This window comes from Bombus terrestris, chromosome 1 (genome assembly GCF_910591885.1).
Source record: "Bombus terrestris chromosome 1, iyBomTerr1.2, whole genome shotgun sequence".
Classification (NCBI taxonomy): domain Eukaryota; kingdom Metazoa; phylum Arthropoda; class Insecta; order Hymenoptera; family Apidae; genus Bombus; species Bombus terrestris.
This window is the reverse complement of record NC_063269.1, coordinates 356,851-382,992: the sequence shown is the minus strand read 5'-3', so window position 1 is coordinate 382,992 and position 26,142 is coordinate 356,851. Positions and strand designations below refer to the sequence as shown.

The following is a 26,142-nucleotide window of genomic DNA, read 5'->3' as shown; positions in this document are numbered from 1 at the left end:
TACTCGAAGATTTATGGGTCAGTTTCTCAGGATTAGGAAGCCGTGTAACCTCCTGTACCATCCTCCGTATAACCTACCTGGCATACCACCTACAACCATTTTGCGATCGTACATCAAATCTGCTTATTCGTCTCAGCCTCCGTGAGACGATACGGCTTAAATCTGAAAAATCGGCTTATCGTTGTATCTCTTACGTATTTATTTTTATAATTAAGTTTATAATTAAACCATCGAGCACGCAAGACCAAGTAATTTCGCACTCGGATCGTCTTTATCCAAGGACCAATGATTCTCTCTCTTACGTATCGTTTCGTTTCTGTTAGCTAACGCGACTAACAACGGATTACGTTTTGTTCTTCTCTTGCCTCTGACAGACTATAATTCAGAGCATGGAATATTGGTTAAAATTCACATGGACTGATGGATCCTTTGAAACGGACAATAATTGGGTAATAATCGGTAATAATTTTCAACGACAAAGCGAAAGCTCGTTTCTATTTTTACGAGTCGAAACAGTTTCGCATATCTGTACTTGTGACAACGTTTTAAACGCATATTGCCGCTGTACTCGATTTATTTTATCGACTAGAGACAAAGATAGAGAAAGACGATCCTTTCAGCATACAGCGTAAATGCTATACAGAAAGAAACGACGTCTTACAGTATCCGCAAATTATACAATTTTTATAATTATACATAACTATTTTACAATTATAATTACAGTAGCGATTCGTAGCGAACGAATTTTGTCGATAATAATTAATTACGCTCGTTAATCGCAAATAGGCACGCTTTAATTCAAAACTGCTGTCAGACATATTTGAAATTGCCACTAATTAAACACTGCCAATTACTATGTCGCAAATTCGTGACATTCGACTTGGTAACGTTGTTGCAAACAGCTGACAGGGTCAGCTTGAAAATAATTAGAGTAACGGAATAATTTTCGTAACGAAAATTCGACTCAACGTTCGATGAACGTCGATACTCTACGATATTTGATCCAACCAAAAGGAAGAAAAAGCGTTTCGATAAATAATGATTTGGACACGACCATAACCACCAAGTTGTTGGAATCGATGAAATGGAAAAAGCGGTTATACGTATACGACCTTGACAACGTATTTCAAGGCCATCGAGGAGGTAGTTGAACGTTACGGATATTAGCAATTACGAATAAATCGACTTTCTCTCGTAGTTTCAAGCGTCGTACTCGCAACTACTTGATATTCGAAATTACGATCGAAGAATTCGTTCGACGATGATGTTGAAAAATGGCAAACTGCTGGTCCCCTTGCCCGGTACGATAAAAGTTCCGTAGCAAAAACCGTTTTAACGAAATCAAAGTGCAACGAGATAAAATTGGCTCGATGGTACAGAACGTAAATTTATAATGACAAAATAGTGGACGCGTGTATCGTAATTCTCACGAGGGTCGAAGCACGCGATACGAGAATTCGCGACAAACGATAAATACGGACGAAGATTCGAATAGATCGAGTGCTGCTATAAATTTCATCTCGGCAAGGCAGGACAAATAGTCTGGTAAGAAATGCGATTTCCAACGGTGTTTTGAGGCAAAGCCAAGAGAAAGCAGTGGAAAATGCGAGAAACGGACCAATAGGTCGATCGGCAGAATCGCACACGATCGTCTCTGTTCGAGTACGTTTCTGCACAGGGAATAGTGGACCTAGTAGTCGTTATCCTTATCGATATCGATATCGATACGATTGTCTATGGAGCTACCGATATATCAGATACGAGCGCGGTACTCGTACAGATTTTCCCTCGAAGTCATTTGGCTTAAATTAACGAATAGAAACGTTCGACTTAAAAATTTAACATCTATAAATATAAAAATCTTCCAAACGATACGAATCGCAAACTCCTTCCAAGAACAAACAGCTACTGCTTAAAATTCGCTAAAATTAAACGCTAAAATAGCGTACGAATAGCGTAACAGGAAGAAAGAAACACGCTTGCATTCGCCATAAAATTAAAATAAACTTTTAATGGAAACTCTTTTAATGCCGCAAACCGGAACGATCGTAACAAAACTCTAGTTGACGGGTATGCTGGCTGCAGCGTGAAATGGATCGTACGTCCAAGGGGTTGGAAGAGGACGAGCTCGCCATCTTGCCGCGTGGCAAGAATCTCAAGCGGCGAGTGTACGTCTTTCGGTGGCGCGTAGGAAGGTGTCGAGGGGCTGGATCGCCGGTCTATCGCGCAACGCGCGACGTCCGTAACAACTCGAGCAACGATCGTACGATTCTCCGATACTCGAAAACGACTCTGTTTGCTACCGCGTTGAATTTTACTCAACGTCGTAGCGGTGAATAACGATTCGATAGGTTTGGCTTTCGTCTATATACATACGTGTGTACAGATAATACGTATGTATCGTAGATAGGAAGAAAGAAAGAAAGAAAGAAAGAAAGAAAGAAAGAAAGAAAGAAAAGCGTGAAAGCGACAGGTGAAATGATTAATGAAAAAATTAATTGGAGGAAATGCGTTGATTTGCGTAACGGTAGCGCGCCAACTTCCGCGTCGTTGAATATCGTTGGATATCGTTGGATATCGTTGGATATCGGATTGGGGCAGAGTTTGTTGCTCTTGTAATCGAAACTTCTCCGAGGACGAAGGCTAGAGCTGCTTATATAACTTTCGGTTTCAGGGGTACCTAGACGTAGCTGGCATTTATCGCGATAGCGGGGAAATAACGAATCGGTACTTTGGCCTGCCATGTCCTACACGTTTAAAACGTGGTAGGAAAAAGCTGTCGAGATTGCTAATTCCTGCGGCATACTTAGACATCGTCGAAATCGGGAACGCGTCAAGATCGAAGGAAGCAAGCGAAAAGCGTCGCTTAAGATGGTTGCCCGACGAGAAACGCGTAGCTTTAACGAAAATCGACACGGTGACGAGGATATTTATCAGGCAAAATTTTCAAGAGTAACATTTGGAGAAAGAAAGAATTTGGCGTCGATAACGCGATTGGTGACAAAGTTTATGAAAACCCGCGTCACCGCCACCTGTCACCGACGAGATTTGATACGAGGCTACGGGATTGCAATCTGTCGCGGCGAATTCCAGATCCGACGACACCTTGAGAAGAAATTAAAAGACCGATACGACGGCGAGACGATTGAAATTTTAACGCGACAGACGCAGCGATTATTTCGATTAGCTGTCCGGATAGATGAATTATACGCGTCTTGCCAACTTGGAAATTTTAATTATATAGGGTAATTATTGGGTAGGGAATTATATTACGACCTTGAAATATGTTTTTCCCATGCACGTAACCGCCCCGTTTCGCCTTCGTTTCCGAGATATTCGCGAAACCTCCAATTAAATTTACGTTACGGTTACACTTGGTTCTGGCATATAGATGAGCGCATTTTTATATAGTCCAGACTTAAGCCCTAGTTATTACTTAAACTCATACCGATACCGATCTATACTACTTTCATATATAAATAAAAAATAGATAAATATAGATATAGATAAGTTGATTGGGTTAAACGACCCATCGGATATTATACGTCTGTTATTAACGCACCACTCGAAGGGCTGCCGTTTATTGCCATCGTTAGCAACTAACATTGCTAACGTTAATTGCCATGCACCGATGTACCAGTGTATCGATACGATCGAATAAAAACAGAAATTGTTGGTCGAAACTTCGCTCATCGAAATTTCAATTGCCTTGGCAAAAGATCGATTGCTCTTCGCGAAGAAAACAATGTTTCCACAATGTCCGATTCGCGATGCTCTCGCTTAGCTTTCATCCGGCCTTAACCACGAACGAAGCTGAATCCGCTCGTAGAAAGCACGTAGAAAAGTACGTAGAAACCAAGCTCGTAGAAAAAGCACACCGTTTCTGCTTGCTATTTCTTTCGCGATCGTATCGCGGAACCATGTCGATCGTATCTCGTCTTTGCACGTGAGTCACGTTGCTTTACGTCTATTTAACCGGCTGGATTCCTCTTCCAACACGACCGATTGTGTCCAGCAGGCTCAACGAACGTCCCAACTACCGTTAGAATCGTAAGCCTGCTTTCGATCGTTACCCCGACTGACTTTCTTCCCTATCTTCGCAGATTTTTCCCACGCTTTTTTCCTTCTTAGAATACGACTCGTTCAACGACGGGAAGAACGAATGCGAATGTCACCTATCGATCGAATTCTCTCTATCGGGCATAAAATAATACAAAATACGTACGCGTACGTTCATCGTGCTGCGCGAACGCGATAGCGCGATAGCTCGTATTATCCGCGAATACCTATTTTCCAACCGTTTTTATCGTTATATAATAATCAGGAAACCGAGTTACGTTTGATCGCACGTTCGAAGAAACTTTGTCGGTCGCGCGAACTAATCGAAAAATTTGCCACGAGTTTAAGAAGATATCTACCCTCTGGAACTTTTAATCGTCATCCCAACTAAAATCACGAACCGAGCAAAAGTAAACGATCCAAGACCCAATTTTAAGTAGGACTTGGCAAAAGTTCGTTTCTCGATGTTGACGAAGGATCCGCTAGCTGTCGCTAGACAAACGTGGCTGGATAAGTCCTTTATTTTGCTCGAATAATTGGAAAACAGGTTCGTTTATCTATGTTTCGTTCTCTTCTCTTCTCCGTTCCTCCCATTGATTTTCATCGTATAAGGTTTTTACAATCGTGAAATAGTTTTAATTTCTTTCCTTGCCTTGTATGTTTATAATAGACAAGCTATCTACCAAACTTGTAACGACCATTTTAAATGGTATGTAACTATATGTATATATATCTACGATAAAGCAACGATACGATTAAGAAAAATGGGAAGAAAAGAAGCAACGATTAAGAAAAGTATTGCACGTCTTCTTGTGTCGATCGAAAACTGCTTACGCATATACACGCGACATTACGTTACACGATCGATTTTTACAAACAGTCATCCTTCGAATATTAAACATCAGCTCGTTAAGGATGCGTACCGCTACCTACGACGTAATTAATCGTTCCAGATTTACGTATCTCTGTCCTGCTAGCTAGACGAATCAATCTGTTTGTACGACGAGGACAACTTGCCTATTGTACAGTTGCGTACATATTATGCCATCTAGAATGTCCATGAACGCGCAGTGTCGCCATTAGAGCGGAAGTAATTTCTGCTCCATTTTTCAAATCTCAATTTCAATCGCATCGTTGCTACTCGCAAGAATGGGATGCAGTTTACGTAGGCGGACAGTTACGCGATTCATACTTAATACGCGCGGTGAATATGGTTTAGATCCCTAAGAGGCTACTCGCCGCAAAGTCCTCGGTCACGACGATCCGGTAGAACGTGCCTATCATAAACCTAAGCAAACTTTCATCCTTCGTTAAATTTCTACGTATTCCGTTCACCGGAATAAATAATTATATTTGCCCCTGCAACCAATGCCGTGCCGTGATTTACGTTTCAGTGGCGAATAAAACGTCTCCCCTTTTCATTTATTATCCAACTAACGGAACAATTTTATTGTCTGCTCGTATCCAACGCTCGTTTCTACTTTTGGTCATTTTCAGATTATACCAGTTAATCGTTAATTACGAGTAGCAACTAATCGACTAGAGATAGAGAAAAGCGTTGGTTCAGTGGGTAGCTTCTAAAGTTCACGAGACATCCTACATTCTACGAATTAGAATCTATCTGAATTAGGATCAAAATTTGACGTGCCGTTTAGTCTTAAATATCCATTTAGTCTTATCGAATCTCAATTGTTTTCTAAAATCGGTGTTACATCGACTCTGCGTGCCCCAAGTTGCGTTTCACATCGAAACACCGACTTGGACAACATCTCGTTGATGTTCCAGAGGAGATACCATCGTTGATGTCGCCACTCGCGGCAAATCGTATTAACGTTTATTACGGTGAGAATCGCTGGGTCTTCCAAAACGAATCGTATCGCGTTCAGATCGGAGCAAGACCGATATTTACTACTTGCTACTGGAACCGTTTCGATCGGCTGAAAGAACAATTATTAACGCTTGCGCGCGAAACGATCAACGTACCAAATATCGAATTCTACGCAGACGTTAAACAAAAATACAACAAGCCAGACATACGTCGAATAAATGGTCATTCGACTAGTAGCGACTAACGAACTGCATGGTGTAAATAGGACGTGCGCGCAAAAAGAAGGAAACGGCGGAGTGCGCAAGAGGCGCGAAACCATACCGTAACCGTACCGACCATTGCGTAGTTACGGATTAAAAGCTACCTTTAAATCCCATTCTTCCCCCGGAAAAAAAAAAAAAGAATAATCAAGGCGAGAGAGAAATTTCCCGCGATACGCGAACGTTGATCCCGTGACAAATCATTTCCGCGACGAGAAGTCGGGTTAGAACGCGACAGGTGCGAACGAACGCGTGCAACGAACCTTTTCCCGTCCACGAATACGATCGTACGCAACAAGATATCCGACCGAGGGTTCGACTCCGGGACAATATTCAATTTGCACGCGTGACGCGTACGCGCCGCTGTCCGCGAGATATCGATCGCAAAAGGTTCGAAATTGAATCGAAGCCGGAGGGTTAGCTAGCGACGCTGCCAACGGCGTTTTATCGATTCGCGCGAATTAAACGTTTGTGTACGGATTCGGTCGGAAAGCCGGCCAGCGCTTGCTTGCCGCATCGCCACCTGCATTGCCTCCCGTGCTCTTCCGCCACCCGTGCGATCAACCTCTTTCTTCCTGCAATTCGCTTTGAATCGCCTACTTGACCGATTCTAGACTCGAAAAAAATCGCTCTCCGATGGCCAATCGTGAAACTGACGGGATCGGCCCTGACGGTAGACGATGGGAAACGCTGCAAGAGGAAAGCAGAACTTCGTAACGAGGCGTTCTCGATAATCGCGAATGACGATCGAATGATAATCGCATCAAAGAGTTGGATTTACATGTATATGTTCGAAATTTCTCTGGATAGATTTGTTTTGCCTCGAGATTCCGAGGTAAGCGCTCTTGCGTGCAAAAAGGACTGTGGTCACCTCGTAATCCGTTTGTCAATCGGCACCGTTACCTTTCCCGCTGCGTGTTTCCTCTTCTTTTTCTTCTCTTTTTCTTTTTCTTTTTCTTCTCCTTTTTTTCTCTTTTCTTTTAAACCGTTTCACTTATCGTCTAAACCGTATAGTTTACGATTACTTGGTCATATCGACACGCTGTTGGCTATACGAGACACTGAGAGCAACTCGAAGAATTACCGCAAATACGCTATGGAAAATGGACTTTCGCGGTAGAGGAAGATCAAACGTTTATCGTACGCAAAGGGAAAACGTAACGGTACTTTCCGGGTGTTACCTCCCAACGGATAAGGTATCCTGGCAGATACCTGCAACGGCTGAGACTCGTTGCTTAGATTTCAGAGAAACGTCTTAAAACAATGACGGTGCTATTTCCGTTCGAAAGAATCGGAAAAGTACGGGCAAAGGCTGCATATAATATACTCCATCCGTAACACGAAGTACATACGTATTTCGCAATGAGCAACCTTGTTGTATACAAAGACGGTTATTCGATTATTCGAAGAGCAGAGGCATGCGAGAACTTGAAATTGGTAGCATTTCGAGGCTGGAGAATATCGCAAGATCCGACAATTTCGTACCGCTGTTGGCGTTGGCGGAAAATATTTTCGCCAGTCGACTAGTCGGCGAAAAAAGTTTTTCGCCTTCTCGTCCGAATCTCTGTCGAACGGCCGTGTCGTATTTTGGTTCGGATAATCAAGGTTTTACCATATCGATAAAAAATGTAATTCCACTCGAATAATCGTTCGATTTAGCGAACACGCTTTTACCGTACTTGAACGTATTCTCAAAGACGTTCGTTACATTCGCGTTTTAAAGGATCTCTCCTTTCTTCTCTTTGTCTGGCGTTCCTATTTGTTCTCGGTTTCTCATCCGTACTTTCGTGGAGTTTCGAAAGCTCTCGATAGATTTGGCCGAGGAGAAATAAAGCGGCACGACGTTGGTTCGCTTTTCTATCCGTTCGGCGTCTCGGAACGCGGCAGCACGGAAACGAAATATCGTTGCGAAGAAACGTAACTCGGCGTACATAGCATCGAAAGCTTACCGAAACACGCAAGAATTAGAATATTTTGCCACAATAGCGTTGAGTATCGAACGAGTACGAAATCCTCGTCCCGTATTTCTCTAGAAAAATAACCTTTTACGTCGCGTCAATATAAATATCGATCCTTAATCGCTCTCTCGGAGAACCAATAAATTCTTTCGGTACTCGCGAAACGAGGTTGGTTAAAATAAAGATAAAAAAACAGAGACAGACAGAAGAATCGTATGCATAGAAAATAGCAGCGAGAAAAATCGTGACGATAGTTGGTAGATATTGGAATCGAATCCTTTTGACTACGTTTCTTGTCAGAGATCGATCGCGAATGGGAAAAACGGAAGGAAAAGGAACAAAAAGAGAGAGAGAGAGTGAGAAAAGAAGGAAGACGACGCGTCGCATCGTATCGTGAAACTCATTCGCACGGTGGCAACGGTAGTAGGACTCTTGGTTCCATCGAATACCAGATACCGAGCTTCCCCGTGGATGCTGGGTGCTTCTAAAAATTTCAGATTGCTTTCGAGCGTTTAAAAGTTCGCCTCGTTTCCTATATATTCTTAAATTTCAGCGCTTCAAATGGGAAGCGAGTTTCGTGCAATTTCTGCGAATTTATTTCAGACTAAGAACGATTACGATTTTACGATTCAAGATTTTTAAACTTAATATAATTTAATATAATTAGGAAAAAGCCACTTGGATAAACATTAACTTTAACGGGAAAAATTGAGATTATAATAAATTATAATACGAAATCGACTTGAACGATTTAAAGAGAGAGATTTTATTAAATACTTGTTAAGCGTCGAGCACTGCGTCGTATTTGAAATATCGTAAAATACCGTTATTCGCGTCGTACAGCGTATAATTGAAAATAATTGGAACCGACAAAAGCGAATCTAACAATATTTTACAGCCATGTAAAAAGTCGATAAGACATCGGTACGTAGCACGAATCGTTCGGGTTTGTTAAATGAAAGAATGTAAAATATCCGTATAAATGGATATTTTAAAACCGTATATATCTGTGTACGTGCGTATACATGTATATCCGTATAGGGTGCTCCAAGCTTCGACGATCAAACTTTGCCAGTAATGTTCCTTGGGTAGAAATAAAAAAAAAAAAAAACGATGCTACAGAAGCATAAATATGCTTTATCATCGCGCCACCAAAATGCCGTCCCCCCTTTTCAATACCGTCGTAGTTCGCCATCGTAGGCAGATGCAGTTTATCACTCTGTGCTCCGATACTCTTTTCAAAATTACGTATCATCGCGCATTTACTCTATGTCTAATATTTCTCTCTATATTTCCATAAATAATCGATGTTTCAAAGGACAACATACGAACAAATCGTATCAACATATCGAGAGTAACGATATTTCATTTTTTCTGACGATAGCTTTATAACGTCTAGCTTCCACAAGGTAAATTAAAAGTGGCATCCCCTAACGCGCGACAAAAATAATATTCGTCGTTCGAAACTCTTAACTTAATTTCGCTTTCTACGTGGAAAAAGAAACGACCTTGGTGAAAGTTTACAACGACGCGAACGGTAGGCAGACAAATCCTTGGCGTTATTGAATTAAATTCCAAACGAAAGTGGATCTTCGATCCGCTCGACGGTTCGTGAAAAAAAAAAAGAAAAACGAACAAAACGAATAAAGGGGGTCGGGAGGTTAGCGTCTTATTCCGTGCAGCTTCACAAACTGTGGCTTACCCTTAACGACTCGCTCGTTAAAAACGGACGGATTTACCGTCGCCGACGAAATTGCCCGGAGATGAAGCGAGAGTGTAACTGGAAAGAATTCAGCAGAGAAAAGAAGCCTGGGTAAGAAGCAGAGTGGAGCACTTTCGAGGAGGTCAAGGTGAATAATCTAATTGTCGACACGAACGGAATCGCGACTCGATCTGTTTGGTAGACGAGATTAATCGGGTTCTGGTTCCAGTAAAACTAATTTTGTACATTCTCTACAAGTTAGTTACGTAGAAGTAATTAACTTGAAAGTTCGTTTATTCGATGAAAATTTACATGATAAATTTCTTAGAAGTCTCCGAAACAATGGCCGTTTCGTTCTGTACGTACCTATGAATCTCTGAATAATCTTACTGGAGCAAAATAATTCCCGAACAAAAGGAACAATATAAATCAGGCAAAAATCTATCGGTCGAGTAAAAAGTACTTACAACATAGAGTATACGGTATACACGGTTACATTTATTCCGATACTTTCTGTAGATTTTTTTTGCGAGCATCGAATTTGCTAGTACGGAAACTTTAGAAATGAATTCTGATTAAGTTAGACAACGTCGAAACGATTATCTTCGAAGGCCGTCCTAATCGATCTGCTCGTTGGGCATGTTTCAGCCTTTCATGGTGCCTATGAGAGTACTGATGTTATTAGGAGGTGGGTTACTGGCGGTATTCGGAAGCGAGGCGATCGAGCTAGGAGGTGCTGGACCTTTAGCGGTAGTCGCAGCGGCCTTCGTCAGTTGCTACTTTTGGCAGACACAAGGCTGGGAAGTCGACGACGTAAGTACATTTACATATTTACAAGGAAAATTCGGTAAATGTTGCGTTCCTTCTAATTGCGCCCTCTTATTTAAATATACGCACAATGTTCTAAAACGCGTCGATCAAAACTTCTTAGTACATTTCGCATATTTAGAGAAACGCAACGAAATTTTATACATATATCGATCGGTTCAACTTGTTTTTATACATGCGTGTATATATGTATATATTATCCATTAATATCATATTGAAAAGTGTTCAGAAATCAACCTCGTAATTAAATACACAGACAGATTTCCATGTCATTTCTGTTCTATCTTCTTATTCTATTCTTCTGTTCTATCCGCCCCCCCCCCCCGCTCCTTGTTTATTCGTGAATTTTAATTATTTTATCTACAACTTGGAAAAGTTTACGAAAATAATTTCCGTATAATTACACATTTATTACGATTTAAAACATAGGATCTTGCTAGGTTTAAACGCAAGTATAGATTTATACGCTACAGATGTTGATGGAAGTGACGCGTAAAATTTATCCCAAATCTTTCTTTTATTTTTTTCGCGTCTCGATACAATACGTGTACGATACGATACGATACGGTACGATATAGTATTTCTCGTTCTATCACATTCCCAATTTATTTTTAGCGTAGAATATTCTCTTACCATAAAAACAGACTATTTTATTTAAAATATGGTTTCTTCCGTATAGCGAACTTTTTACCGTACGTATCCTATACATTAACTTTCGATGTTAGAAAATCAATGTTTCACGCGTGACTGTTATATCGAAATCAGCATTCGAAACCAACTCCTATTTTATAGCTTAATACGTTCGCAAAATATGTTTATTGGTTCTATCAATATTCCGACAAACCTACAAAAATATAAAAATATGTTCTTGTATGGAAGTCTATCGGATGAACTAGTTTCAGTTCCGAAATACATATATACCCAAAGTCTTCATAAATAAAACAATTTCAGTTTGCGCGTGCTATTTGCTTTCAATTTAATCGAATCGTAACGAAACTACAATAGTAAACTCGAATATCACCAATCGCTTCGTTGAATGTCATAGATGTCCCTCTCCTCCTTTAAACGAAAATGAAGCATCGATAGCCCCGATATAGCCATCGTTAAATCAATTACCTTCGACCCAATAATTGCAATAATTAAAACTAAACTACCCACTTTTTCATTACTACTACGGACATTAACCCATTTCGTCGTTTTTCCTAAGAATATCTATTCTTTCCTTTTTTCTTGTTATTTTCTATTCAATTGAATTTCACCACGTATAGAGAGAAAATAGATTCTCTAAAACAATTAAATAAATATGTTGCACAATTGGATCGTTCTAAATGGCCGAAAGTAAAAATGCTAACGATCGATTTCTGTTAAAAATTAGGAAAGAAAAAATCTTTCGTGACGGCGGATCCCAATGCTGTTGCAAACTCGTCAAACTTTTCGATTCATAGCCAGATTCTAAACTAATTTGTTCCAGACAGATTCCAGACAAAGAGAACGATATTTATTTTAAAAGATATATAAAATATCTTGAAGAACATGTTTCTATATCGTATCGTAAATCTTGGTTGCTATTGCTTAAAAATATTGGTTGCTACATTATACGATATACTATATACGATATACGATATACGATATACGATATACGATACGTTTAAAGAGAGTGGAGGCTTTCCAATCTACTCGATTATATTTGTCCTTTCTCATCGACGGGAAAAATTCGTTAGGATGAAAGAACTTTGACGAAAGATGTACCTTTAAATTCTGCTAAACTTCGATTATTACTTTATCGTAACGTTATATTTTCTCCTGACGCGGTCTTGGAATAGAAGAAACGTTTTTTACCGATCCAATGGAAACTCATCAAAATTGAAAGCAACCATTCGACTCTTAGCAAAGGCCAAGCAACCGGCCAGACCTAAAAACGAAAAGAAACGAAAAACCGTCGTAAAATCGCTAAACGATTGGAAAGTCGAGAAGTCGGCGGTCGCGATAATCCCTGGCGTTCGTGAAATATTCAAGTCGGCGTGGCGCGGCGTTCGTTTCGAACGTTGGGGTTGCTGGACACGTAGCCATCGGTATGTCGCGCTCACCAGCTGGCACGTATTCTTCGTGACGCGACTGTGGCCAGATATTGCCAGCGCATTATGACCGATGCTGTCCTCGTCGTTTATTTCGAACGATTAGCGCGACTAAAAATCGACGATGCCAATAACAATTGATCGACCCGATGCGATGCGGAGCGACCGATGCCAGCTGGATAAAAACTGTCGTTCGAACATCGTAATACACGATTTTTCACCGCCATCGACCAGATTAACAACTGTGTAAACAACTGACGATTATTTCTAAACAATTGGAACAATTTCCATTCCTGTCTTCGCAAATTTTTCAATGTAATTACCAAATGTTTACGCACGTTACGAATATTCTGCAATTATATATTACATTTACCTTCATTTTGCCGAAATTTGCTCAAATCGATGATATGTTCGGGGAAGAGATCGTCAATTACATAAACAAGATATTATTATTTTATTTATCTGAGGCAAAATGATTTCAGCACAATTGACAACCTGTAGAGTAGAAAGCTTTCGTTCGATCGTTAAATTGCGTGGAAATGGTTAAAGCATGGAAACTGACTAACATGGGAACAATACCGTGTTAATAACTGCGGATGGAGCAAAAGCTTTTCGAGATCGCCGGTTCGGCTAAATACGTGTAATGGAACGTCGATAATTAGTAGACAAAACAACGACATCCATGTTTTACGTTATTTCAAAATTATGATTCTCGATGCTCGCATCATTTTCGATACATTTTTCGTAAGATATACGACCAACCTATCGGACTCTCGGTATTGCTGATTACTCGTGAAATGTGCAAGAAAATTATATTTTATTTCGTGCAAATAAAACCACCACAATTTCGGAATCCAGACCAAATTCCTTACTAGCTATCCAAATAAGACATTTGACATTAATAAAATAAAGAATCGATAAAGCCCAGGGAAAGCGTTATACGTATATTTATATTTGCGCGAAAAGACTGTGACTCGAAGAAAAACTAAACGTACAGAACGCGAAACAACTTTAAGTTTAAATGTTAATTCTTCTTATAATTCGGATAGCCGAGAGAAAAAGCCAGACTAGAGTAAAAATAACGAAAGGGAATACATCTGTACGGTAAGTATTTAGGTGAGTACTCGACGGTTGTTATTACGTATACTCGAGAAAAATGCAATCGAAAAGGCAAACGAGCTAAGAGTCTAAATAACGTGCGTGAATAAACGGCCTTGAACAAAATGGCAGTATAAATTAAGGAGCGCGAGCGATACGTTTCTTTAAAAATTCTAGAAATTTCAGCAGATTCCGACTGACTTACCTTTGCCAGACGGGTTGGAAAGTTTGAAAGGGGCTGCTACTTAAAAAGGCGAAGAAAACGATTTTGCCGGACTCGGCTTGATTTCGAACAAACCAAACGAGGAAACGCGACAACGATAATTTTGTCAACATAAAATAACAAATATAAATAAAGAAATACATACGTTCGAAATGGTTTACTTGCTAGCGAGTATTACAATTGGCAACTGGCAAACGCGATGAAACGTAATTTGCTCGAAAGTAAAGTGTAGCCATCGCGATTCAAATTCAAAGCGGAAACTCTCAAAACTCTTTCTTAAATATGTATATCGTCCGCTGTATGGGGGATCGGCCATGGTGAATCTTGAAAATCCAAGTCGAAGTTCGTTGTTAGCGGACACCGTTGCTAACCGGTGCGACGATCTTCCACGTCTATCGTCGTTAAGGCAAGATCATTCGGCAGAAAATTCAAAGAACCGCAACGATCAATAAGGAAATATTTCCGATGCGCTTAGCAATCGACACAGTGGTAAAACCTTTATTCCCTCGACGGCACTGAAACAATTATTCTTAACGACAGACAATAACGCGCTAACGATAATTCTCCTTTTTACTTAGTTTTATCGTTACACGGATCGTTTTATTTTCGATAGTACCAACAGTTCAGCACCACGGTTGGACGGTGATGAAAGTACGCTGTCGCTTATCGCCACGTCCCATAACTCGAAGGAAAAATCCGTTTCCGTTGACCGGCGATTCCGTAACGGCGAACCTGTTAATATTTTTCACACTTTGCTCGTAAATGCTTCGACTCGGAGGCTCGGCACGTAGCCAGTGTCGCGGTCCCACGGTCAATATCGAAATACGATTTCGCTTTATGCACAGGTTACGTCTCCGTTCTGTCAACGTTGATCCTCCGATCGCGAAATTGATCAGCCCGAAATGCGATTTCGACTCGACGAATATACCACGATTTCGCTTGCTGCGGACTGTCACGTTTCTTCTGGCACGACGATGACCCGTTCGTCTACATTGTAAAATTCGATGCCGAATCCATCGGTGTTCTCGCGTGGTTCCACTTTTTCCATCTGCTTTCGCGTTTCCATCTACAACCGCGTCTATTCTTTCGTAAAATAAAGCAAATTTACCTCTTTTATATTTACCACGATTCACCTCGTACATTCTCCCGTTTGTTTACAACGTTTTCACGAAAATCGTCAGCCGTTAACTGCGACCGTCGCCTTTATCGCCAAACATCGCTTCTGTTTTATTCCAGTCACACGAATTTTACAATGGTACGAGTGGAAATTGAAATCCATCCAAGTTTCCAACTCGCGGATGCGCGATCCTCGTTCGATCGATACTACTATAGTTATAGTTTCGTGATCCGTTTTACCATTACGCGTAACCGATTCCTCCCGTACTCCTCCCGTACTCCTCCCGTTCTACTCCCGTACTCCTCTCGTACTCCTCCCGTACTCCTCCCGTACTCCTCTCGTACTCCTCTCGTTCCATATCCAAATAATATGGAAATATGTCGATGCACATTCGCAAACGTCACGTGGAATTCGCACGTCGCGCCACCAGTCTCGATATTTACCGTCGCTGTTTACCTGCAATCTAGATTACCTAACGGTAACACAGCCGCATATTGATTTATTTAATTTAATTCCGCACAATCTCGGTATTACGAGCGACGTGATGCTTTTACGACGTTCCGGTAATCACAGTTTTCCCAGATATTCCATGGACATTTCGCGATCGTTAAAGACGCTCCAGTGATTCGTAGAGGCAACGAAGCAACGAGATCGATGAATCTTCTGTCTGAATTAGATAGACGAGCGGTGAAGTAACAACGGTGCTCGACAGTTTTTTTCGACCTGATTTTCGGAAAAATTGAGCAAAGCTTTAAACGACATGTACAGAATCGAGTATCAGATGAAAATGATTCACTCTCTCTCTCTCTCTCGGACAAAATAATTGAATTTTTAGTACTAATGAAATATTTTTGAAAATACGAGATAAATTCATAGTCTTTCGTTGGCAAAGCTTGTAACATGATTACGAATAAGCATCGAGCCCTATCAGGATGAAAATATCGTAATATAAAATATTCTATAATTATGGCGATTCGAAGCGATACGTCGAGAATGACAGGTTGCAAGATGAATATTAATATATGCAGTTGTTCCCTTCTCTAGTTATTAGTTGTGTAAAATACTTTGAAGCCACACCGCTTCTCCTCGGTGTGTGACGGCAAAGTCTCCCTATTTCCAAAAACCGCAGATTCCGACTTTTAACTAAAAAAAGACACGACCGCTAAAATATTTTAACTTTCTTTCGCTAATCTTTCGATAAACGCTCTCGCGTTTCGCGTCTGTTTAATTTTGTACGAGAGACACCGGATGCATTACCATCTTTATCCCATTTCGATACTATCTATCAAGATCTATCGATCGAAACGATCCGATTCGAATAAAAACCTGGACCAATCTAAAATTCTCGTTTCGTTAAGCTACTTCTGACTTTGACCAACTCGATCAAAAAGATTCCAACGTTCGGATCTCGTTCGACGTCCGACGAACATTTTAATAATATTTCCTCGCGTTGATCGCGACAACAAACGCGTGGAAGAGTCCGGTTGAGAACCGCGAAACGCTCTCAGCTTGCGTCGATTCGCTCGCGACAGCTTAAATCCTAATGAAAGGACAAAAACGGTACTGGACGGTTTCGAATCTCTCGATGAAAAGCGACGAGAAAATATTTCTCTTCCCTCGATCGGTGGTACCTCTTTCCGTCGAACGATTCAACGCGTCGATCTCTAAAAGAGTTTCTAAGAGAAACAAAGACACGGATCGCTAACGGACAAATCACCTGTCCGCGTAGGAAAAATATCGCGACCAAACTTACGGAATGACCAACCGGAAGCTCGCGACAAGAAGGAACGTCAGGCGTCGTACAGTTGCCCGTGTACCGCGACCTTTAGCCCTTTCTCCTTCCGTTAGCTCAAACTCAGCGGCAGCTGGCAGCTGGCAGTAACAAAGTTTGTTTCCGTTTAAGGTAAAAGGGGGAGAAACGCACGGGTTTGTGGCGTATCTGTCGTCGAGGAGATGAAATTGCGGATGGGTTTGCTGGTTTCCAAGGTAGTTTACAGAAGGATGGTTTGTCTTTAGAGTTTGACGAAGCCTTTGGATTTAGTTACGTTCTCGGCTCTCGATTTCGCTCCATGTTGGATGGTGGATGGATATTGGAACGGTTCGGTACAAGTGTGTCAAGGTTGTACGCGAAAGCAGTTTCTCGTTCGAGCAACGCGTATATAATACACGGAGAGACATTTTCTCGACAAACCTTGCCATTTTGAAACGATAAATTGAAACGGAGTGTCTTTGAAGCAAAGATAAGAAAGATAAGAAAGATCGCGCAACTAATTTCTCACTACGTTCTAATGCCCGTGTGTATCGGTTTTACGAATACAGAAAGCTATCTCTCCCACGAAGCTGAAGTAAACGAACGACTTTGCGTGTACGAAGAAAAAAGGAACGAAACGGCAAAGCGACGCTGAATCGGCGATGAAAAGAATGCGACGGGTTCGATACAACGACGATCGATTATTTCGTTAATTATGCGAAATACCGAGGGTTGCTCTGGTTACAGGTCGCGCCAAAAGCCTCTCGCCAAAGCGCTGCTAGCCGCTGGTAAGACGACGGAAGCGAGAGAAGAAGGGGAGCAGTGAGGAAGCAGCAACGGGGGAGAAAGTAGAAAAAGAAATACAGTGGGCGAGAAGGGAACAGAGGAGAAAGGCGAAGGGGTAGAAAGAGGGAGTTGGTCGTTTCGGTGGGAAATGAAAAGAATTGGCAACGCACACCCGCTGATTAACTTATTCGATCGGACCGCGTTAATTAACGCATATCGGGCGTACAAGCGATACGATTCAATTACACGAAATCGACTACGGTCGCGACGCGTCGCGTCGGCTTCTGTCGATGACGTACGACAAAATTGATCCTTGGCTGCGGTCGCGTCGTGTCACATCGGTGCATCCAAATTCTCGCCGTTTCTTTTTTTTTTTTTCTTTTCTTTTTTTATTCATTTTCACCGATCGAGAAAAGAAAGGTCAAACGAGTTAACAACGTTTCTCCTAAACTTTGCAATTTTATTATTCGAATACGCGATTAATACGCAACCCTTCAACGGTATCGTTCTCCTCCATTTTACGATAGCTGAATTGAATCGAATACGTTAATACGATATACTTACTTCGATTATATAATACGATAGAAATATTTGTAACCTTACCATCAGCCACGACACGATTGTGCCATGATTGTACTCAAAGTAGCGATCTTTTCTTTCGATCGAAACTTACGCTAAATATTTGCAAGATTACTAGAAACATAAATATAACGTTTAGAAAAGATTGTACAAATTTAAGGACGGTTCGATGTTAGTTGGCGAGCTTTAAGACTGGTTATCTTTGCTTGGAAAACGAATATTACGCGAAATAATTCACGATAAACACTAAGAAAATGATTCGACACTCGACACCAGTGAAAAATTATTTAATTAATATAAAATAATTATTTGAAAATGCCGAATCGCGGATTGCCAATTGTTGTTCTTGTTATTTATTATATCGTACGAATAGGAAGTGAAATGCGAATGTCGCTTACTTCGGGACTTTCGTTAAAACTTGAAACCAGTTATCCCCTCTTACTTTTGCCTTTAGTTAATAAACTACAGAAATAACGACTCACTCCGGTTGTACAAAAGCAATTTCGCTCGAGAAATAAGTAAAACAAAGTATCGATATCTGGTAATATTCATCTGTTTATGCTCGGAGAAGCGATAAATAAACAAATTTCGATATCGCGGTGAAAATCACAAATATCGATACGTACTTGAACGGGGAAACAACCTACGATCGTATGACACGTCGTGCGGCTATTCTACCGGAGCTATTCGATGCAGAGAAATTATTTAGTCGTTCTAATGACTGAAGGTGAGACGATAAAGCCAACAGCGCGTTGGCTGCTGTATTAATGATGTTGATTTACAGCGAGAAAGAGCGAAGCCGTTAAGTCGACGTTATTAAGAGCCGCAATATCCAAGGCGAAATATTAATGATATTGACGATCTATCATGACAGAGAATGGAAGAATTACGACGCCAGCCAGAGCGAGCTAATTGTATCGTGGCGATGCCACGTACCGAGAAGCCGTGATTCATGAGAGATTCGAAGCCTATTTTAGCCGGAGATTTCTCGATGAAAATGCCTGTAACGTGAAACTTTAATTATCAACGGGATCAGCTTTCCAGCGATATATACTTGTCCTTTCCTTTTATCGTGAAAATTTCAAACTCCTGTTAACGATCCATATATAAGACGCGATAAAGAATTTGATCACGATACCGCGTGCTAATTGGTGAAAGTAACAAAATGACTATGAGAAAGACGAGCGAGGAAAGTGAGTTATCATTATGTTTGTTAAAATTGAATTTACGACCATAATAACCAAAGATTTTACTTCGATTAAAGTCTACAACCAAGGAGATATCGGTACTACAACGTGGTAAATTATTCCAACTGTGTCGACTGACTCTAATATTTTAATATTTACAAATTAAATGTACATTTAATATTTAATATTATCCTCTCCACTTGGCTTTACAATGCTTTACGATGCTTTACATTACGGTTGTCACGATTATTTAGCAAATCACGGTCGTATTTGTCGAATGATATAGCTCGACTATAGGATATTAGAAGGTTTCTCTTAGTTCAAGTTAGATGCAACCTCAACGATTTAAACTTGGATAATTAAAATGAGCCAATATTTATACGTGTTATGTGTGTAAAATATGCATAGTAAAATTAGCGTATAAAGATTAGAGAAGAGTAAAGTAGAGAGAGTGAGAGAGAGAGAGAGAAAGATATATATATGTCGGAGATGAAAGAACGCCGGAGCTCCTCCTTGGATTCGCGGGAATACCGCAACTCTGTAACTTGGATTAAACAAATGCCGCTCCGATTGTTCGAGATTTATGATCATGAGCTTGGGCTCGAGGCGACAATCAGTCGCCGAACGTAGCCGCGGTCAAAGGGATGAACGTTTTATCTAACAAAGGCACAGAGTAACTCTATACCTCTCCTTAAAAGAAATAGTCGTAGCGACACGTGGCAGTAAATACTTCAATAGTTTCTATCCCGCGGCCCGCCACACGCAGATTTTGTCCTCCGGGTAAGATGATCGCCGGGTGTCGGCATGCCTTTGTGGCGTATGTTTAGCTAACGTGAGGACCCGCTATAGATCTTAAGATTTAGTCAAGCGAAGTCCGTCAAATAGACTTTGTTGCAACTACGGGAAGATAGGAGAAACCTATCCTCCACGAGCGTTGCCCCCCGTCAACAACCTCCCTTCAAGGGCGGCCAGCATCTCTTTCAAAACGCCGTTATGGAGATCGACCAATTAGCAATAGCGCTAATTTCCCTCACCTTTGGAACGAAAGCTTTCTTTGACGAATCCGAGGATCTCATGTCCTTAGACCCACCCATTATAGTTTTCCTCGACGGCATCGTCGAGACGGAGAGTTACTCTCCGGTACGATCTCGACGACGATTCAAGTAACTCTCGGATACGTAGTGATTGCCCCACGCATTAACATTGAGTACAACTTAGACGCTAAAGAAGCGTAGAGTTCGTCATCCCGTTGACCGTGGATTCGTTATTGAGCCTAGGATCATTGTCATTAGCTTCTCGAGTATCAATTTATCGCGATTACTTGTCCAATTCCAACATGGTCATGTTTGCACTAGTAAATATCTCCTCTATTGCATAGTGATCACGTCTAGTGTCAATAGGAATTCGTTTACGCCCTTAACCCTAACTCTAATCGTAACGCCAACCCGACATATATATATATAAATAAAAAATAAAAGATAAACTAGACTGATAAGTTTCCTCTTTATGCTAATATATATGGACTATTATATCAGTTCTGGCTCGCATAGGTATATATTTCACGTTTATTACGTTCCAAGTTGCATTCACGCGTTACTACTACTCTATCTGTCGTATTAAATTACAGGAAGTAGTATATCGTTTCTTGTAAAAGTTTAATTATCGCGCAAGATCGAAAAGCTGTTCAGCCGGTTGTTGGTTTTATGAAATATTCGTCTCTCGTGACAACGATAATCCAGCTTGAGGGCTGGATCTGGGCTAATGCAAGTTTTAAAGGCGTTGCGAACAAAATTAATGTCCATACGATATAATATAGAAACTGGCGACACACCAAGATCCCGGGGGTCGTTACCAGGTACATAAATCAAATGGTCCGATTACGCCCGAATCACTGCCGTGCTAGTTCATTTTTTCATCAAGGGACTCTCTCGTTGATCGCAGAAAGGGAAATTACCTTTAACGTTAATTTTATCGATTTCGGTAATACGTTATAAGCGTCCACTACATATAAATATAGAAGACCCCCGAACAAACAAACTGTGGCGGATTTTGATAAAAAAAAAGAAAAAATCTGTCCCACGAATATACGCCGAGTTGAAAATGGTTGTTCGGAACAATGGTAGAAAAGTGCAAGGGCCTGACTCGTAAGGACCAACGCAATTCCGTAAAAGGATACTCTCCTATACAAGCTCTTGGCGTTTTCGACACACTTTTGTTTCTCCCATTCGCATTTTCACGATACGATCGGTGAACGCCTAACGAACGTGTCACGGGTTACATAGCGATACCCACCCGTAAGAGGATTAGTTGCTGGCCAACTGTTCGTGTATCGCGTTTGTCTGGAAACAAATGACAGCAAACTATCGCTGATATCGTTTCGAGTAACGAAAAATTCAACAGCGGATATCACGAGTACTTGGACAAACTCGAAACCGTCTAGTCGTTCCCTGAAATTTCCCTCTTCAAAATGATCTACGTTATTTTATTAAAAGGTTTCTCCGACGAGTGTGCTTTTAAACGATTAACGATTGAAAAATTGTTGATTTAATATACGTATATCGCGTATATCGCCTATATCACGTATATCACGTATATCGCGTATATCACGTACGTCATGTATATCACGTACGTCACGTATATCGCGGATATATCACGTATCACGCAATACGTATATTGGTTGAAACGACAACCTACGATATGCGTAGTACGATAACTATACAACTTACGATATATTTTTAAAACCAGGCGTACGGTGGTTGTTACGGTCGGTCGCATCGATATTCGCAGACCGGCCGAAACGTGTCCGGTTTTACGCTGTATCTCTGTCTCTTTGTGCTTCTCTCCTTCCGCGCTCGTCTTTACGCCAACGTCTTTAGCGCAACGTCATAAAGCGCCAAAAACAACTATTTCGTTCGAAACGTTACACAGCCATCGAAATATATCTCAGAAATATCGTGACTCGCCCTACGCGTGCCACTTCGAGAATTATGCTTTACTATAATCAACTTGTTGTTCTTCGCTATAATCTGATCGTAGAAATGCAATTAACAGAATATGATACCGTTAGCTACCGTCGCAGAACCTCGCGTGAACCTCGCTCTAATCGTCGCGCATTCTCTTTGCAGAACCCAGTGGCAACAGCCTTTGAGATCTTCTGGATGATCTGCGAGCCGATTCTGTTCGGTGTAACGGGTGCTCAAATCAAGATCGACGAACTGGAGGGGAAAACGGTGTACTTGGGCGTAAGCTGCCTGCTAGCAGGTATAGTAATTCGCATCGTGGTGACTATTCTTGTCGGAATCGGCTCGAAACTGAACCTCAAGGAGAAAGTATTCATCGCTTTATCCTGGATGGCGAAGGCGACCGTGCAAGCCGCGCTTGCACCCACTACTCTCGATAAGGTGGACCCGAATGACCCGGAACAGGTGTATTATGCCGAGACTATGGTGACCATGTGCGTTCTGTCGATTCTGCTCACCGCTCCAGCCGGTGCGATCATTATCTCGCTGACAGGGCCGAAACTTCTAAAGAAAACCACGGTTCCTACGGCATCCCCCGAGGGCTGGAAAGCACGCAGACCCTCGATTCGAGACATTTCCATCATCAACGAAGACCCAGACCTCGAGGAGACCGCAACCGAGAGGAAGGCTTGAGGCGTTCCCCTTGAACGGGCACGGACGTGACCCCTTTCTCCCTATTCCACTTCTCTCCGTAGATCTTCTAGCAGTCATTTCGCATTTCGTTTGTATTTTACTCGGTTACTTTGTACGTCTTTCCTTGTATATCAAGTTCCAGACTCGGACAAGGAAATAGAAAAAGGTGATTGGGCTCCCTTGACGAGATCATGGAAAACGTACGTGCAGGTATGCGTTCGTGCGCGTAGATCGAAATGAAACGAATCTGCGAAATTGCAACGGTCAAGGTTAGCTCGACGATATACCGTCTCTTATTCGTAGATACACGGTCATCGTTGATACTTTTATTTCCGATATTTTCTGCTCATCCGCGGTATATTCGCCAACTATGTCTATTTAGAGCACGACGCGTTGTTTTTCAGATTAGATCTTTAGTTTGTACATTCACGGTCGGTTGTTTGAAATCCTACATAGGTCGTTTAGCAGAAACAGTGGGCTGTTTCGAATCTTACGTAGATAAATAGATAGACGGGGTTGGATGAAATGTTTTCGACTGGCCACCTTCGACGATTGTTATTATCTTCTGACGAACAAGTCCTTTGTCTTATTATTTTCACTCCCATATCCGAATAAGGTAAACTCGTTAGGCAATAATTTGGATAAAATGGTTGGCGCAACGTCAATCAGAATCGAATATCAATCGTACCAGCTACATTCATAGAGATTAAAAAGCGTATTAATATCACTTTTAGATCATTTTCCCAAACATGCTGATCGTTGTTGCTACAAAATGAACGGAGAAAATGTACAGAGAAAGACTTAGGATAATGCAGAAAATGCTTTATTCCGACAAAATCTGTCCTCGATACAGTAACAATAATAATAAGAATGATAATAATAATAATAATAATAATAATAATAATAATAATAATAATAATAATAATAATAATAATAATAATAATAATAATAATAATAATAATAATAATAATAATAATAATAATAATAATAATAATAATAATAATAATAATGATGATGATGATGATGATGATGATGATGATGATGATATAAGCAGAGAAAGAACGTTCGTTAAATTGAATTCGATCGTTAAAGATAATAACCCTATGGGTCAGGGGTAACAAAAAATTAAGCAAGGAGGAAAGAAACTTTTCTATATTATCTTAATTTTTGTCTTTTCCCGAATCCAACGGTCTAGAATACCGACACAGAATTAAAAAATTTCGTTATCATGAAAACAAAAAGAGAATAACACCGAGATACATTCTCACTCGTCCCCGCTGGTCGCAAATAACGGAATGCAGCGAGAAAGAGTGGAGAGTATCCTCTTTTTTCAAACCAATACATCAAATTAATATTATCTGATATTACTTAACGATCCTTTTTGATTCTTGATCATTCTCTATGCCCAGTCACCGCAAAAAGTTAAATCAACGTTCCCTATTTCTTCTCTTTACCGTCCAACATCACCACAGAAACCGTAACATAACGTATAGATTAAGAAACTTTGAAACGTATCTGAGCATCGATATGTCTTCTGCTTCGAACCGTCAGCTGACATCTTGATTCTAGTTCGAGAAAGATAACTTTGCGTAGTAAAAGCTCCGATAGCAGGTTGGATGGAGCAATTTATCAACGAGCTTCGTTTTCAGCAAGTGAAATCTTGTCACGACCTTACAACACTTGCCGATGCGCTTATACGAAATCATACGAAATCATACGAAATCATACGGAATCATACGGAATCATACGGAATCATACGAAATCATACGAAATCGCACGATATCGCACGATATCGCACGAAATCGCACGAAATCGCACGAAATAGTTGAGAAACGTGGCATCGTTTCTGAAATTCAAGTCTAGATCTGTTTAAACGAAAAGTACCAACTTTCGTTCTTTTTAGCGTTTAATGTGACCAAGGGATTATAATACTTGGATAATTAGCGATAAAAATAAATAATTATAAGATAAATACGATAAAATGATTCGGTTTGATGAAAAGAAATGTTACTGTTGGCAAAAATAATCGACAAACAGTTTCTTACGCGTATGTAATCGACGAATGTTGACATTTATTGCAACACAATCTAAATATGTAAAGGAATGTAAGAGAAAATAAATAAAGACTGTTGTGATTTAATAGGTTTTATCATCGATGAAATTTATCGACGATCTACAGTTTTCTTTCTTTTTCTTTTATTCGATAATCCTGCGATAAAAATCGACGATCGTTCGCGACATTTTTTAGGAGAAATATCAAATTATACGCGTGTCTTTTGCTTTGTTTTCATAAAGTATACTTTACAACGAAATCTACGATCAAAGTGTTTCCTTTTTCTTCTTCTTCTTCTTCTTCTTTTTCTTTTCCTTTTTTTTTTCTCTCTCTCTCTTTCTTCAGGGATCTCCTCGTAAAACGTCTGCCTTCTCACGATAATAAGTATCTTTCGACATACATACGTATATTTTACAAGCGTATGTATAAACATTATTATTGTTATTTTTCATTCGATACAACGATGTTCAATCTTATAAAGTGGGATTTATAAAGAACCAAAATATCAAGGTATCTTCGTTCGGAACAAGTTGTCTCAGATCATATACACGTATTGGACAATTATTTTAGTACTAATTTTGTTTCATATATCAAATTAGACGAAATCTAAGAATTATCGCCAAGAGAAATATCCGTTCGAAGCAAAATATTATTTCTTGTTATTTTACGTACAAGTTAAGATCAAAATAAACTAAAAACTGTTTTGTTTGTTATCTATATGTTAAATATAAATTTAAAAATATTTGACTATATCCCGATTAAATTGCTTAAATCGATCGAAAATTGCTTAAATCGAAACACATCTATAGAGAAATAAATAATGCAAAATTGGACTTCCCATAAGAATGCCGAATGAAAGCTCTTATTTCTCCCACTAAACGAATAACGTTCGTTTAGATCCGAATTCCAATTTCAGTTCAAATTCAATCGAATTAAATTTAATCGTTCGACGGTGTTACGGGTTGCAAAGAAAATGAAGAAATTCG

General features: G+C 40.4%; 1 protein-coding gene across 2 annotated transcripts in view; it reads left to right on the top strand.

Moving 5' to 3' along the window:
* The window catches only part of LOC100651474 (neuroligin-1), a 149,968-nt gene extending 124,725 nt beyond the window's left edge, over nt 1–25,243 (top strand). Inside the window, exons 10-11 of one of the 2 annotated variants that reach the window (XM_048406213.1) lie at nt 10,456–10,620; nt 22,576–25,243. In XM_048406213.1, coding sequence (XP_048262170.1) covers nt 10,456–10,620; nt 22,576–23,103 — 693 coding nt within the window. In that variant the 3' untranslated portion in view covers nt 23,104–25,243. Of the gene's footprint in view, nt 1–10,455; nt 10,621–17,645; nt 18,594–22,575 lie in introns of those variants that run through there. The other variant, XM_048406215.1, reaches the window with a different exon arrangement.
* The last annotated feature ends 899 nt before the right edge of the window (nt 25,244–26,142 follow it).